The 16,995-nt window shown below is 38.5% G+C and overlaps 2 protein-coding genes and 1 pseudogene across 2 annotated transcripts; 1 reads left to right on the forward strand and 2 right to left on the reverse strand.

The window, feature by feature from the left end:
* Positions 1-1,895: 1,895 nt before the first annotated feature.
* Positions 1,896-4,636, forward strand: LOC103974487 (desmethyl-deoxy-podophyllotoxin synthase-like). Its single transcript, XM_065155864.1, has 4 exons — positions 1,896-2,812; positions 2,894-3,571; positions 3,820-3,889; positions 4,117-4,636. Exons 1-4 carry the CDS (start codon positions 1,910-1,912, stop codon positions 4,431-4,433), a joined length of 1,968 nt encoding a protein of 655 aa, XP_065011936.1. The 5' UTR covers positions 1,896-1,909; the 3' UTR covers positions 4,434-4,636.
* A 601-nt stretch (positions 4,637-5,237) lies between these two features.
* On the reverse strand, positions 5,238-7,074 carry LOC135641461 (desmethyl-deoxy-podophyllotoxin synthase-like; annotated as a pseudogene).
* Positions 7,075-14,125: 7,051 nt separating this feature from the next.
* LOC135640861 (desmethyl-deoxy-podophyllotoxin synthase-like) lies at positions 14,126-15,975 on the reverse strand. The gene is made up of 2 exons (XM_065155640.1): positions 15,061-15,975; positions 14,126-14,979 (listed from the first exon to the last, which is right to left on the reverse strand). The coding sequence occupies exons 1-2, from the start codon at positions 15,958-15,960 to the stop codon at positions 14,344-14,346; spliced, it is 1,536 nt and encodes a 511-aa protein (XP_065011712.1). The 5' UTR covers positions 15,961-15,975; the 3' UTR covers positions 14,126-14,343.
* Positions 15,976-16,995: the final 1,020 nt, after the last annotated feature.

Here is a 16,995-nt window from a genome sequence, read left to right on the forward strand (position 1 = left end):
CGTTACTGTTCGCCCTCCACTTTCTCTTCCTCCTACTACTGCTACTTCACTCGGTCCATCTAACCTCATATCGTATCGTAGGCGGCTTTGACATCTATATAGTGTCTTACCTCGTTACGAATCATGTTTCATAAGGTTATTATGAACGATGAATTATGGATAAAAGAATGATCAGAAAACATCTAAAATCTCTCAACAATATCATATATTTATATCTCCTCTTATTTACGTATCTGTATATTCAAGTATTTTTTTTAACTTAGAAAATCTTATTTTTCTATGAGCGAGAGCATAGAATCTGTGATAAGTAATTAAAAGAATTCATCCCATCATTGTCATATTCTAAGGAATCATATCATAATTAAATTTTCTTGATCGATTATCATAATCAGAATCCAATTATATTCATAATATATCTTATCAAATTAGATAAGATAACATAATCTTTTTTTTTTCACTTAGCCCATTAATTGATAAGATAAAAAATATAAAATATAAATATAAATTTATTTTAAAAAATTATATTTAATTAGATTATATTTTTTTTTTAAAAAAAAATAATTTACAAATGCACATAAATTTTTATAAAACAAATCAATAAGTTCAATAAATATAATACCATATTAAATTTGACTATCAATATTAATTATAACGATCGTATATCATATTTCTATAATCAATTAATTAACTAAATGAGTGTAATCAATATATACAACATCATCATCCAACAAAGTCAAGAATTTTTCGTTCAGCTCTGACCTTAAAAATCGTGGGATCAGGATAGGGCCCTTAAAACCTTTAGATGCACTATCGTTTGTTATGATACAAAGACAAGTAGGAAACACTTTGCAGGTGCGGACATAATCAATAATATGACATGAACAGTTGATTTGTGCGCCAGAGAGAGCGGTAAAGGTAACTATCAATCAACTCTTACATTATCAACCGTTCACACGTCACTGTCTTACGAATTTATGGGATACGCCGATGTGTTTTTTGCATCGATTGAGAGTGGCCTTTCATTGCTGCGTGTACTGGATACATGCAGATTCCCAAATTGTTGCTTCCTTTGGGTTGCACCCAAAATTCGTTAGTGCCCAGAATAAAATAGCTATTTAATGTGTTCAACAGTCCAAACTTGGATATATTAATTTGGATCAAAGTAGGACTATTGATTTGACTTCAACTTGTGTATTTCATATACATCCGTCTTATGACATGTTCAAAGAAATAATACAACGGATGGCCTCTGAGTATGAACGCATCTCTAAGTGTTAGAGACTACACCTTGGACTTTTCTTTTGAATGCAGTCGCACAAGCTTTGTCCCAAATGAACCTGTCCCAAAACATCGTGAAATGATACTAAACTAATGTTTTTATTATTATTTGGACTTACAGATTTAGAATACCGATGATTATGAAAGAAAATTACAAATCAAACCATATCACTATCATCTTTCAAAGTCAGGTTTTCCTCGACCAACGAAACAATTACGTTCCGAAACATGGTCAAAAATATACTGAATGAAAATAATCCACTCAGAGTAGGACGACACGTCCATGGCGGCTTGCTTGCTACCGAAACAATCAAGTAATGAACGGAAAGTTGGCGTAGGAAGAGATTGTAGAAAAAATAATACATATAAATATATATATATAACGATTATTTATCAGATTTTGTAGTTTGTTCTCATTTTAAAGTGGCTGACGAATTTGACCGCCACCATTGTGATCCCATTATTTTGTTTGTTGTACCATCGAGACTTTGACCCAGATGAACTATCGTGATGATACGGTAACGTCTCTCACTGCTCAACCGGGAAGCTGCACGCGAAACTCGTAACTGTCATGTGTATAAGAAGGGTGTACGGGCCTGTGGTGCCTCATCACCAGAAAACTAATTCAACCATGGATCTCACCAGCACCTCCTTCCTCTTCACCTTTCTCGTCCTCCTCGTTTCGCTGCTGCTACTCAAGAAGAACAGGTCCGGTCGCGGAGCTAGTGCCACACTGCCTCCCGGTCCATCTAAGCTCCCTATCATAGGCAGCTTGCACCATCTCTTGGGTGGCCTGCCGCATCGTTCCCTCACTGCCTTATCTAAGAAATTTGGCCCCGTGATACTCCTGAAGCTCGGTGAGGTCCCCACCCTCGTTGTCTCATCTACCGAAGCGGCTGCTGAGATCATGAAAACCCACGACGTCAGCTTCGCCTCTCGGCCCACTAACCTGAATCTCCAGTCCGCCACATACGGTGACAGGGGCGTCGGCTTTACCTCGTATGGATTCCACTGGAGGGAGCTGCGCAAGATGAGCATCGTGGAGCTATTGAGTGCCAAGCGAGTCCAATCTTTTCGCTTTATCCGGGAAGAGGAGGTGCTTAATCTTGTGCGGTCGATAGTCCTGTTGTCCGACGCTGGTTCCACCGTGAACCTCAGTAAGAAATTGGTGCTGTTGGCTAATGACATAGGCTCCCGGTCCGTCATCGGCAGCAAGTGCAAGTACCAGAAAGAGTTCATACGGATAGTGATGCAAACGCTGGAAGCTGCCGGAGGCTTCAGTTTGGCGGACTTATTCCCGTCATGGCCGATAATTAAACTTCTCAGTGGCGCGACTTTCAAGATGCAGATGTTACACCGTGACATGGACGCGATCCTGAATAGCATCATTCAAGAGCGCAGAGAAAGGAAGTCCTCAAAGCAACCGGAGGAGGAGGAGGAGGAGGAGGCCTTGGTCGATGTCATGCTGAGAGTTCAAGCTGAAGGTAGCCTGTCATTCCCCTTAGCAGACGAGGACATGAAAGCCATGATGCTGGTATGCTTTTTTTGAAACCCTAATCTTTCCTTACAGTCGCAGTTTCGAGAATCTAATTTATGGAATCCTTTTGCAATAAAGGATATGCTCGGTGGGGCCAGCGAGACCTCCGCAGGAATAATGGAGTGGGCCATGTCGGAGCTGATGAGGAATCCAAGAGTGATGCGGAAGTTGCAAGAGGAGGTGAGGGAGACTGTCGGAGAAAAGGGAAAGGTGACGGAGAAGGACATCAACGGAATGAACTACTTGAAACTGGTCATCAAGGAGACTCTGAGGCTGCACCCTCCTGTTCCTCTGCTGCTCCCCCGAGAGTGCCGGGAGACGTGCGAGGTTCTTGGTTACCAGATACCAGAGAAGACAAGAGTATTCGTGAACGTTTGGGCCTTGGGAAGGGATCCTCGATACTGGGACAGTCCCACTGAGTTTGAGCCAGAGAGATTCGAGAGGAGGAATGCCATGGTCGACTTCAAGGGAACCAACTTTGAGTTCTTACCTTTCGGGGCAGGCAGGAGGATATGCCCAGGGATGTCATTTGGTTTGAAGAGCATAGAGCTTTCCCTGGCTAGCCTTCTCTACAACTTTGATTGGGAGCTCCCATCGGGAAATGAAGGGATGCCCCGGGAGTTGGACATGAGCGAGACCTTCTCGATTACGTGCCGGAGGAAGTCGGACCTCTGCCTACTTGCCATCCCTCGTATTCCTTTCTCCATGACTCGAACTTTACCCAAAAATACATGCAACCGTAGTCAGTTTCTTCAAGTATGCACTTCTACCCAATAGTCTTTACTTGTATCGTCGTCATCGTTATCGTCCTCATCGGAGCAGCATTGTTACAGAAATTTGTTACACTTCATATAGACAGTGTTGATAAAGTGTAGGAGGCTCTTTCTTGTGACGTCCTCTTATGGGCTGTTTAGTATAATGAAATGACCGTTTTCTTTAGAGTGCTTCTATATTATCATTTTCACTAACTAATGACCTTCTGACTGCGAGAATCGACTTGGCAGTTGGGAGTATCGGATTCCTCAGGTGCAGACATCGAGGAATTAGTATCCTTGTTGTATAACCGATCATCAGGTATTTCATCGCTTCATTTATTCCTCGGACAATCAAGTGTTTCATGCATTTATTTCAGACAAGGGTGCCCTTCTCGTGATGACTCCCAGGCATCTAATGTTGCCCAAGTTATCTGACCATTCTTATTTTCACAAGCAGTAGATTCCATATGCTTGACCATAGATCTCCATTAGCTCCTGTTACACTGTCCGGTACTTGCGTTCGGAATTAACTATTCTTGACTGCAGTTGTGGATGCTGTGCGAAGGTCATGTACCAAGGAGGATGCGTTGAAACTTCTTGTCGGAGCAAATTCAGAGGACAGCCAGCATGCTATAATCAACCAACCGAAAGATGATCAAGGGCCATCAGCCGCTTTAGCTAATGAAGATAAAATGGATCTGGGAGGAGAACACAAATATGAGAGAGACGAAGCCGTGGAAGACGAGCTTGCGAAAGAACTGACCGGTGATCCATTGGCAGACTACGACGCGGAAGTAATGAAAGAAGGAGAGGCCAAAGCAAAGTATTTGGCCCTTCTGGATTCAAAAGCCAATGCAACATAGGAAATAAGATACACAGGTTCTTCCAGAATCCAGTAAATAAGTAAGATTGTGTAGTTTCATTTTTTATCCTCCAGCATTAATATAGTATTATAAAAGATACGAGTGCGATTTCTTCTTTAATTAGCCTTAAGGTTTCTTTTTTCTCCTTTTGTAATCATCATTTCCAAATGGGTTTTTATGTATCTCTGGCAATGTGCACCCAGTCGCCAAGAGGTCATATATGGTGTTTTATATTTAAAATATCTTGCTTGAAGGGAAAAAGCTTGAACTAGTTACGCTAAATTTACACTGCCCCTTGGTTGGAAGTGAATAGATATGTCAACTTTCATATGGTTTCAAGCGTAAAGGCATCTCTATTCCCTTCCACAAAATTATCTATAAACACTTGATAATTTTGTGGAAGGGAATAGAGATGCCATTGGTTGATGCCTCCAAAAATGAATATCCCATTTTGAATATGAATGATAGGCACAAAATCGATCTTTTATGCCTTTGGCTTATGTGATTAAAAGAAGCTTTACTGAATCACTAATAATCGAACAAGTTGTAAAGCCCGAAACCCCAAGCCCCAAACTATTATTAAGAGTTTGGTTTATTTGGATATTTTTATCTATCTTTTATTCATAATGGCTCTTAGTCAGGCTAGAGATACAGTTGTCTAGAAAACAAGCCAAATCAGGGTTTGGATGAAATTTTACGGTATCCAAGCTATGCATTATCATAACACTCATCCTTGACAATAATATTTAATTATTTTAAATATCAAAAAAGAGATTTTTTATTTAATTAATATTATTTTATTATGTTAAACAGCCCATAAGAGGGCTTTGCATGAAAGAGCCTCATACACTTTATCAACACTGTCTATATGAAGTGTAACAAATTTCTATAACAATGCTGCTCCGATGAGGACGAGGACGAGGACGAGGACGATAACGATGACGACGACATAGGTAAAGACTACCGGGTACACATGCATGCATGAAGAAACGACTATGGGTGCATGTATTTTTGGGTAAAGGTCAGGTCATGGAGAAAGGAATACGAGGGATGGCACGCAGGCAGAGGTCCGACTTCCTCCGGCACGTAATCGAGAAGGTTTCGCTCATGTCCAACTCCTGGGGCATCCCTTCATCTCCCGATGGGAGCTCCCAATCAAAGTTGTAGAGAAGGCTAGCCAGGGAAAGCTCTATGCTCTTCAAACCAAACGACATCCCTGGGCATATCCTCCTGCCTGCCCCGAAAGGTAAGAACTCAAAGTTGGTTCCCTTGAAGTCGACCATGGAATTCCTCCTCTCGAATCTCTCTGGCTCAAACTCAGTGGGATTGTCCCAGTATCGAGGATCCCTTCCCAATGCCCAAACGTTCACGAATACTCTTGTCTTCTCTGGTATCTGGTAACCAAGAACCTCGCACGTCTCCCGGCACTCTCGGGGGAGCAGCAGAGGAACAGGAGGGTGGAGCCTCAGAGTCTCCTTGATGACCAGTTTCAAGTAGTTCATTCCGTTGATGTCCTTCTCCGTCACCTTTCCCTTTTCTCCGACAGTCTCCCTCACCTCCTCTTGCAACTTCCGCATCACTCTTGGATTCCTCATCAGCTCCGACATGGCCCACTCCATTATTCCTGCGGAGGTCTCGCTGGCCCCACCGAGCATATCCTTTATTGCAAAAGGAATCCAGAAATTAGATTCTCGAAACTGCGACTGTAAGGAAAGATTAGGGTTTAAAAAAACAAGCATACCAGCATCATGGCTTTCATGTCCTCGTCTGCTAAGGGGAATGACAGGCTACCTTCAGCTTGAACTCTCAGCATGACATCGACCAAGGCCTCCTCCTCCTCCTCCTCCGGTTGCTCTGCGGACTTCCTTTCTCTGCGCTCTTGAATGATGCTATTCAGGATCGCGTCCATGTCACGGTGTAACATCTGCATCTTGAAAGTCGCGCCACTGAGAAGTTTAATTATCGGCCATGACGGGAATAAGTCCGCCAAACTGAAGCCGCCGGCAGCTTCCAGCGTTTGCATCACTATCCGTATGAACTCTTTCTGGTACTTGCACTTGCTGCCGATGACGGACCGGGAGCCTATGTCATTAGCCAACAGCACCAATTTCTTACTGAGGTTCACGGTGGAACCAGTGTTGGACAACAGGACTATCGACCGCACAAGATTAAGCACCTCCTCTTCCCGGATAAACCGAAAAGATTGGACTCGCTTGGCACTCAATAGCTCCACGATGCTCATCTTGCGCAGCTCCCTCCAGTGGAATCCATACGAGGTAAAGCCGACGCCCCTGTCACCGTATGTGGCGGACTGGAGATTCAGGTTAGTGGGCCGAGAGGCGAAGCTGACGTCGTGGGTTTTCATGATCTCAGCAGCCGCTTCGGTAGATGAGACAACGAGGGTGGGGACCTCACCGAGCTTCAGGAGTATCACGGGGCCAAATTTCTTAGATAAGGCAGTGAGGGAACGATGCGGCAGGCCACCCAAGAGATGGTGCAAGCTGCCTATGATAGGGAGCTTAGATGGACCGGGAGGCAGTGTGCCACGAGATCCATTACCGGACCTGTTCTTCTTGAGTAGCAGCAGCGATACGAGGAGGACGAGAATGGAGAAGAGGAAGGAGGTGCTGGTGAGATCCATGGTTTAATCAGTTTTCTGGTGATGAGGCACGACAGGCCCGTCCACCCTTCTTATACACATGACAGTTACGAGTTTCGCATGCAGCTTCCCGGTTGTTGAGTACTGACAGACGATACCATATCATCTGGGTCAAAGTCTCGATAGTACAACAAACAAAATAATGGGATCACAATGGTGGCGGTCAAATTCGTCAGCCACTTTAAAATGAGAATAAACTATAAAATCTGATAAATAATCGTTATATATATATTTATATATATTATTTTTTCTACAATCTCTGCAACCCCAACTTTTCGTTCGTTACTTATTGTTTCGGTCGCAAGCAAGCCGCCATGGACGTGTCCTACTCCGAGGGTATTACTTTCATTCTGTATATCTTTGACCATGTTTCGGAACGAAATTGTTTCGTTGGTCAAGGAAAATCTAACTTTGAAAGATGATAGTGATATGGTTTGATTTGTAATTATTTTTTTCTATAATCTGATAAATAATCGTTATATATATTATTTTTTCTATAATCTCTGCCTACGCCAACTTTCCGTTCGTTACTTGATTGTTTCGGTCGCAAGCAAGCTGCCATGGACGTGTCCTACTCCGAGTGGACAAAGCTTGTGCGGCATGCAAAAGAAAAGTCCAAGGTGTAGTCTCTTTAACACTTGAGATGCGTCCATGTTCAGTGGTCACCCGTTGTATTATTTCTTTGAGCATGTTTGACCGTTGTATTATTTCTTTGAGCATGTCATAAGATGGATGTATATGAAATTGACAAGATGAAGTCAAATCAAGAATCCTACTTTGGTCCAAATTATTATAAATCCAAGTTTGGATTGTTGAACTCGTTGAATAGCTATTTTATTCTTGCCACTGACGAATTCTGGGTGCAACCCAAAGGAAGCAACAATTTGGGAATCTGCATGTATCTAGGACACGCAGCAATGAAAGGCCACTCTCAATCGACGCAAAAAACACATCGGTGTATCCCATGAATTCGTAAGACAGTGACGAGTGAACGGTTGATAATGTACATGTTGATTGATAGTTACCTTTACCGCTCTCTCTGGCGCACAAATCAACAGTTCATGTCATATTATTGATTATGTCCGACATGTTAATAAAGATATTATTAAAAGAAAAACAGAAGATATGTCGACAATTGATCGATATGATTTCATATTGAGGATTTTTATACATAGTTGATAGGTTATTGACTTCATATTTAACATACAGTGCTTACGATTTTTGTACATAGTTGATAGTTTAATTGGTGATTATTGACGTGACCGTCTCATACAATGGCAGAGCTCAATCAAATCAACTGTTCATGGCAATTTTGGTGGGACTTTTATGACCTTCTCACTGAGAGATTTGAATCTGTGCATGCCGAAATTGACCGTTTTATTTAATGATGTTGACGTGACCGTATCATGCTATGGCATGGCAGTGTTGGTGGGAGTTCAGACCGTTGAACTGAGAGATTTATGACACAATGATGTTGATGAACATTTTGATTTTGATGCATAGTTATGTTATCCGTCGTCTATAAGAAATATTGTTTTACATATTTTGATATATATAATATTTTTTATTTATTAAAAAAATAAGATGACCAACTGATTGATCAGATTTTTCAATCATTTATTTTTTTTTAAAGAGAGGAGTGGCATTTTCGATTTAGCTTTTTATTACATTCCCATATCGGAATGCCTTTTGTAACCCGTTGATTTAGTTAAGAAATTTTATTTTTTTGAAATAAAAAATCATATCACTAATATCTCGATCATTTTGACCATTAATTTAGTTATCCAATCGTGACTGATTCATTATGGAAAGTCAAAGGTATAATCTCTAAAATCAAATCATGAGGACAACAAAATGCCGGTCAAATTCTACTGCTACACAAGAATGAATGAGAATAAGCGATAGCGAATAATTACTATATATTGTTTTTCTAAGATCCCTGCTTTGCAGACTTTCCGTTTGCTAATTGTTTGTTTCAATCACATGCATACTTTAGTCTTGAGCATGTCATGTCAGATAAGGTTATGAATCGTGAACTTTTAACGTATCACCAGCAAACTATGTCCTGTCCAAAAGCTATTAAATTTATATTTCGTTTAAGCAAGTTGTAAGACACTTCAAAATGCATGCGACATACAATAATTTAATTATTCGTGTCGTCCGATATCAGACTCGTAGGAAAACTCGTATCATTCTTCAAGTCACTCTATGTACGTAAACATAAGATGCGTTGGAATTATGTAATCTGTTTTTATGTGACGTAATACTCATCTCAAATGAACTTGATTAGTTTAGGCTCTGCTCGTGACAGCAGCCTTATGCGGTTGGTGAGTCGATGCCTTTAACTCTTTAGCAACCTTAGCCATCTAAGCTAATAGGTTCGTTGTTGATTGAAACATGGTTATGCTATTATACAAAAAATATTAATATTAAATTTTAAAATCAAATAATAATCGATCTAAATTTATTATGCTAGATAGAAAATCAAATAATAAACATCATCGTCCGATCCAAAAGCTATAATGATGTCGATATGGAATGAGAACTAAAGTCGTCTTTTTTTCTTTCCTTATCTTTCATAAGATCACTAAGTGATAGATTTAGGGATGAAAGGAAGATGAAAAAAAGATCTGTAATCTTTCATTGACTAGATCACGTGACTAAAGAGAGACAAGAGAAGATCTATAATTTTTCAATCATGTCACGTATCCATACATCCACATATCCACTTATTATGTATATCCAATTATTGGTGTATAGTCCCTAGAAGATTCTATCTATTTATATCCAAAGAGTCTATTATAAGTAATTAGGAGAGTCCATTCCATCAAGATCATCTCCTAAGTAATCCTCGTCCGATCCAAAAGCTATAATGATGTCGATATGAGAACTAAAGACGTCTTTTCTCTTTTCTTATCTTTCAAAGGGTCACTGAGTGATGAATTTAGGGATGAAAGGAAGACGAAAAAAAGATCTGTGATCTTTTATTGACTAGATCACGTGACTAAAGAGCGATGAAAGAAGATCTATAATTTCTCAATCATGTCATGTATCCAAACATCCACATATCCATGTATTATGTGTATCCAATTATTGGTGTATAGTCCCTAAAAGATTCTATTTATTTATAGGTAAGAGCAAAGAATCTATGATAAGTAATCAAGAGAGTCCCTTATATCGAGATCATCCCCTAAAGAATTCTACCATAATTGGACTTTAGTCGATAATCATAATCAAAATCTAATCATATCTATAATATATCTTACCTAATTAGATAGGGCCACATAATCTAACATTTTTTCACTTGACCCATTAATTGGTAAGATACAAAGGGGTTCAAAATAAAAAATAAAAAATAAAAAATTTATTTTAAAATAATTTTACCCAATTAGATTGTAAAGTTTTAATAGTTTTTATACACACAAATAAAAAAAAAGACTAATAAATCTAATAAATATAATAATATTACATTAAATCTGAGTAGAAATATGAGTTAGAGAGGTTGTATGTCATCAATGTTATGCTTTCTTCTATATACCACCGTACTGTTAGTCCTTCCTAATATAGTCTAAAATAACTTTTATAATTTATTTTGTTAAAACGATCATGTTATCATATTAAATAAATATGAATAGAATAACAAAAATAATAACTTTAGATACATAAGTAAGAATATTAATTATTATATCAACTAAAATATGCATTATCATATCTTTTATGGGTTGCTCATAAACCCAACCATAAGAATATATGTTGTCAAACATTTTAGACCGTAAGTCCAAGTGAATGGATCAATAATCAATATAGTGGAACTCAAGTTATTAATTGATATTAGGTATTTCTGAACTCTCTTCTCTTCTCTGACCATCAAGTAGTATATATCATAATGCATAAAATTATAACCGTACTTATCATTTTTAGAGAACAAAGTTACTATGATATGTCAAAATATATCTTCAACGACTTGGTAATTGAGTCTAACTACACAAGTCCTAAGATAAAATTTTACAATCATAAAACTTCATTGATGATCTCAAAGAATGCCACAAAATCAACTTCTATTGTTAATAATGTAATAATATGACTTTATGTTTTTCCCTATAAATTACCTCTCCAATTGATATAGATATAATTGTAAAGTGGAATTCCTATTATCAAGATATATTACAAAATTAGCACTTGAAAATACCATCATTTTAAGTTGAACTAATTTCATATATATGAGTATATAATCCTTTATCCCTTCTAAATATCTTAATAATTTATTTGTAATCTTTTAGTATTTTAATTATTGGGTAACTCTAGTATTTATCCAGTATTTCAACTACAAAACTAATATCTAATCTTGTATAGGCTTGAGTATATAATAAACTTCTAACTGTACATACATAAAGAATATTTTTCTTTATATAATTATTTTTTATTTTTAAAAATACTTATTTTGGTTGAAACTTTTACTTTTATCATTGTTTAAACAAAAATATATACTAAATCTCCTCAAAACTTAATCAATATATCATTTTTTAAATAATCATATTAATACTTGAAATCTATCACTAAATATCTCAATGCTAATAACATAAAATATCTCATTCATATCAACAATCTTATAATTCTTGATGAGAAATTTCTTAGTTCGGTATAATAAACCAAGATCATTACTGTTAAACAAAATATTATCTATATATAAGACATATAATAAATTTGCTCCTATTTATATTCAGATATAAATAATAATCGAATATAAATAGGGGGCTTCTATTGTTGAGCATTCGAATGAAATATAGAGTATCACTAACTAGTTTTCCTCTACGAAAATATCTCTTGATGATGAGTTACATGCATTGGTACTTCATAGCTCATTGTTAGAAAGTTGGGAGACACTAGTGGTTTCCCTTAGTAATTTTGTGGCAGACGATGTTATTACTATGAGCCTCGTAACAAGTAGTTTATTGAATGAGGAGTTAAGGAGAAAGAATTCAGTAACATATAGAAAAGTCAAAGTTCAACGATAGAAGCTGTTCACGCATGGGTAGAAGCAAGTCAAGATAAAGAAAAAATATTGTGATGAGAAAGAGCATTACAAGAATCAATACAAGCAACCCAACAACAACAAGAGAAAGAGAAAAGAAGTAGAGCCTACAGAGTCAAAAGAGAATATCACAGCTATGGTGCATGGTAGTGGCTATTTGATTTTGTCTCTTTCTGATGATATTTTCTCTTATGTGTTAGGATCTTTAGTAGGTAATTGACATAGGTGCTTCTTAACATGCTACACTACAGATAGAGTTTTTTTGCTACCTACAAGTCTAAAAATTTTCCTGTTATAAAGATATGCAACTATGGCATGACAGACATCATCTATCCACATAAAAACCAACCTCAACTACATGTTGGTATTTAAGGATATGAGACATATAGTTGACTTGAGATTGAATTTAATTTCAATTGGAAGATTAGATAATGAAGACTTTGATAGCATACTTCCAAAAGGGCAATAAAAGCTTGTGTTGAGCAGATGAATGCTAGAAAGAAATACTTCGGCATTGAGTTCCGGCATAAACAACTGGGATATATAAGCGAGAAAGGGCAGCAAGTTTTTTTAAAGATAGAAGTCTTGTCAGACTTTAGAGGTATACATCTAAACTCTTGTATTGATTATTTAGCTGACAAACAACATAGAGTTTTCTTTATTAGTTCTTTAAAGATAACTCTCGGTAGATCTATTAATATTTTTAGTATCAGTGGTGTACTTTATTTTGTCACTTTTATAGGCGACTTTTCCAGAAAAGTTTGAGCCTATGCCATAAAGACCAAATATCATTTTATTAATATTTTTAAATAGTTTCATACCAAAGTTGAAAGGGAGAAAGAAAGAAAATTGAAATGTATAAGATCATATAATGATTGTTAGTACACAAGATTGTTTGATAATTATTGTAGGTCACATGACATCTAACATGAGGTGACAGTTCCTGATATATCTTAGCATAATATAATTATATAGAGGATAGATCATACCATTATAGAAAACATCATATGCATGATTTTATAGGCCAAGCTACTCAAAAAGTTTTCGGATGAGACTTTGAGGACTGTAGTTATTGTCATTAACTTGTCATCCTATGCAACTTTAGATGGTGATATTATAAAGTATATATGGTCAAAAAATGATATCTCCTGTAAGCACTTGAGAGTATTTTGTTGTCATGCATTTACACACATTTCAGATATTGAGAAGTCGAAGCTAGATGATATGATAAAAGAATATATTTTTCTTTGCTATTCTCATGATCAGTTTGGTTATAGGCATTTGGATCTAGAAAAAACAGAAGGTATTTAGAAACAGAGATATAATTTTTTTTTATAACAACAAATTCTTTTTTAATTAGTCTTAAATTTTTTTCTCTTTTTGTAATCATCATTTCCAAATGGTTTTTTATGTATCTATGACAATGTGCACCGGTCGCAGAGAGGTCATATATGTTGTTTTACATTTATAATATATTGATCGAAGGGAAAAAGCCGGAACTAGTTGTTACGCTAAATTTACACTCTACTTTGGTTGGAAGTAAATAGATTTGTCGACTTTAAGATAGTTTCAAGCATAAAGGCATCTCTATCCCTTCCACAAAATTATCTATAAACACTTGATAATTTTGTGGAAGAGAAAAGAGATGCCATTTCTTTATGCCTCCAAAAATGGATATATCATTTTGAATATGAATGATAGGCACAAATTGGATTTTTTATGCCTTCAAGCGTTTGCTTATGTGATTAAGAGAAGCTTTACAGAATCATTAATGATCAAACAAGCTGTAAAGCCAGAAATCTCAAACCCTTAACTATTATTAAGAGTTTGGTTTAGTTGGATACTTATATCTATCTTTATTCATAATATCTCTTAGTTGGGCTAGAGATACAGTTGACTAGAAAATAAGCCAAATCAGGATTTTGATGAAATTTTACGGTATTCAAGATATGCTTTTTCGTAACATTCATCCTTTGGCAATAATATTTAATTATTTCAAATATCAAAACGGTCATTTCATTATACTAAACAGCCCATAAGAGTCACAAGAAAGAGCCTCCTACACTTTATCAACACTGTCTATATGAAGTGTAACAAATTTCTGTAACAATGCTGCTCCGATGAGGACGATAACGATGACGACGATACAAGTAAAGACTATTGGGTAGAAGTGCATACATGAAGAAACGACTACGGTTGCATGTATTTTTGGGTAAAGGTCAAGTCATGGAGAAAGGAATACGAGGGATGGCACGTAGGCAGAGGTCCGACTTCCTCCGGCACGTAATCGAGAAGGTCTCGCTCATGTCCAACTCCTGGGGCATCCCTTCATTTCCCGATGGGAGCTCCCAATCAAAGTTGTAGAGAAGGCTAGCCAGGGAAAGCTCTATGCTCTTCAAACCAAATGACATCCCTGGGCATATCCTCCTGCCTGCCCCGAAAGGTAAGAACTCAAAGTTGGTTCCCTTGAAGTCGACCATGGAATTCCTCCTCTCGAATCTCTCTGGCTCAAACTCAGTGGGACTGTCCCAGTATCGAGGATCCCTTCCCAAGGCCCAAACGTTCACGAATACTCTTGTCTTCTCTGGTATCTGGTAACCAAGAACCTCGCACGTCTCCCGGCACTCTCGGGGGAGCAGCAGAGGAACAGGAGGGTGCAGCCTCAGAGTCTCCTTGATGACCAGTTTCAAGTAGTTCATTCCGTTGATGTCCTTCTCCGTCACCTTTCCCTTTTCTCCGACAGTCTCCCTCACCTCCTCTTGCAACTTCCGCATCACTCTTGGATTCCTCATCAGCTCCGACATGGCCCACTCCATTATTCCTGCGGAGGTCTCGCTGGCCCCACCGAGCATATCCTTTATTGCAAAAGGAATCCAGAAATTAGATTCTCGAAACTGCGACTGTAAGGAAAGATTAGGGTTTTAAAAAAAGCATACCAGCATCATGGCTTTCATGTCCTCGTCTGCTAAGGGGAATGACAGGCTACCTTCAGCTTGAACTCTCAGCATGACATCGACCAAGGCCTCCTCCTCCTCCTCCTCCGGTTGCTCTGCGGACTTCCTTTCTCTGCGCTCTTGAATGATGCTATTCAGGATCGCGTCCATGTCACGGTGTAACATCTGCATCTTGAAAGTCGCGCCACTGAGAAGTTTAATTATCGGCCATGACGGGAATAAGTCCGCCAAACTGAAGCCTCCGGCAGCTTCCAGCGTTTGCATCACTATCCGTATGAACTCTTTCTGGTACTTGCACTTGCTGCCGATGACGGACCGGGAGCCTATGTCATTAGCCAACAGCACCAATTTCTTACTGAGGTTCACGGTGGAACCAGCGTTGGACAACAGGACTATCGACCGCACAAGATTAAGCACCTCCTCTTCCCGGATAAAGCGAAAAGATTGGACTCGCTTGGCACTCAATAGCTCCACGATGCTCATCTTGCGCAGCTCCCTCCAGTGGAATCCATACGAGGTAAAGCCGACGCCCCTGTCACCGTATGTGGCGGTCTGGAGATTCAGGTTAGTGGGCCGAGAGGCGAAGCTGATGTCGTGAGTTTTCATGATCTCAGCAGCCGCCTCGGTAGATGAGACAACGAGGGTGGGGACCTCACCGAGCTTCAGGAGTATCACGGGGCCAAATTTCTTAGATAAGGCAGTGAGGGAACGATGCGGCAGGCCACCCAAGAGATGGTGCAAGCTGCCTATGATAGGGAGCTTAGATGGACCGGGAGGCAGTGTGGCACGAGCTCCGCCACCAGACCTGTTCTTCTTGAGTAGCAGCAGCGAAACGAGGAGGACGAGAACGGAGAAGAGGAAGGAGGTGCTGGTGAGATCCATGGTTGAATAAGTTTTCTGGTGATGAGGCACCACAGGCCCGTACACCCTTCTTATACACACGACAGTTACGAGTTTCGCATGCAGCTTCCCGGTTCAGTAGTGACGGACGTTCCCGTATCATCACGATAGTTCATCTGGGTCAAAGTCTCGATTGTACAACAAACATAAAAATGGGATCACAACGGTGGCAGTCAAATTCGTCAGCTACTTTAAAATGAGAACAAACTATAAAATCTGATAAATAATTGTTATAAATATATTATTTTTTCTACAATCTCTGGCCACACCAACTTTCCGTTCGTTACTTGTTTGTTTCGGTCGCAAGCAAGCCGCCATGGACATGTCCTACTCCGAGGGTATTAGTTTCATTCAGTATATTTTTGACCATGTTTCGGAACGCAATTGTTTCGTTGGTCAAGGAAAATCGAACTTTGAAAGATGATCATGATATGGTTTGATTTACAATTTTCATTCATAATCATCAATATTCTAAATCTGAAGTCCAAATAATAATAAAATTATTAGTTTAAGATCATTTTACGATCTTTTGGGACAGGTTCATTTGGGACGAAGTTTGTACAACATGTAAAATAAAACTCGAAGGTGTAGTCTTTAACATTTAGAGATGCGTCCATGTTCATAGGCCTCCAAGTTATATTATTTCTTTAAGAATATCGTAAGACGAATGTATATGAAATTGATAATGACTCATTGACGAATAAAGACATCAAGAAGATGGTGCAAGACACCTTCGATAAGGAGGTTAGATGGATCGGGTATCAGTCTGAAACTAGCTCATTAGTTAGAGCTTATTATTCTTGTAAGTCGCAGAAGGAAATGAAATAGGAGAGCATAGAAAACGTAACCAAGTGTCAGTGAAATCCATGGTTGTATGGAACCGATGAGCAAGAGGCCACTCCTTTTTTTTTTTTTTTGGATAGACATGACAGTGTTTTTGTTTTTTTACCTAATTTCTAGGTTAATTGGTGATGAATGACGTTACCGTATTATAATACAATGGCAGCTCAATCAAAT

This window comes from Musa acuminata, chromosome BXJ3-6, assembly GCF_036884655.1.
Source record: "Musa acuminata AAA Group cultivar baxijiao chromosome BXJ3-6, Cavendish_Baxijiao_AAA, whole genome shotgun sequence".
Classification (NCBI taxonomy): domain Eukaryota; kingdom Viridiplantae; phylum Streptophyta; class Magnoliopsida; order Zingiberales; family Musaceae; genus Musa; species Musa acuminata.

What these genes read in the sequence shown, in the direction of transcription:
- LOC103974487 (XM_065155864.1), top strand. Translation starts at nt 1,910, where the DNA reads ATGGATCTCACCAGCACCTCCTTCCTCTTCACCTTTCTCGTCCTCCTC. An exon ending in ACCGTAGTCAGTTTCTTCAA is followed by an intron (nt 3,572 to 3,819) that starts GTATGCACTTCT and finishes TCGACTTGGCAG; the next exon opens with TTGGGAGTATCGGATTCCTC. An exon ending in GTTGTATAACCGATCATCAG is followed by an intron (nt 3,890 to 4,116) that starts GTATTTCATCGC and finishes TCTTGACTGCAG; the next exon opens with TTGTGGATGCTGTGCGAAGG.
- LOC135640861 (XM_065155640.1), bottom strand. Translation starts at nt 15,960, where the DNA reads ATGGATCTCACCAGCACCTCCTTCCTCTTCTCCGTTCTCGTCCTCCTC. An exon ending in ACATGAAAGCCATGATGCTG is followed by an intron (nt 14,980 to 15,060) that starts GTATGCTTTTTT and finishes TTTGCAATAAAG; the next exon opens with GATATGCTCGGTGGGGCCAG.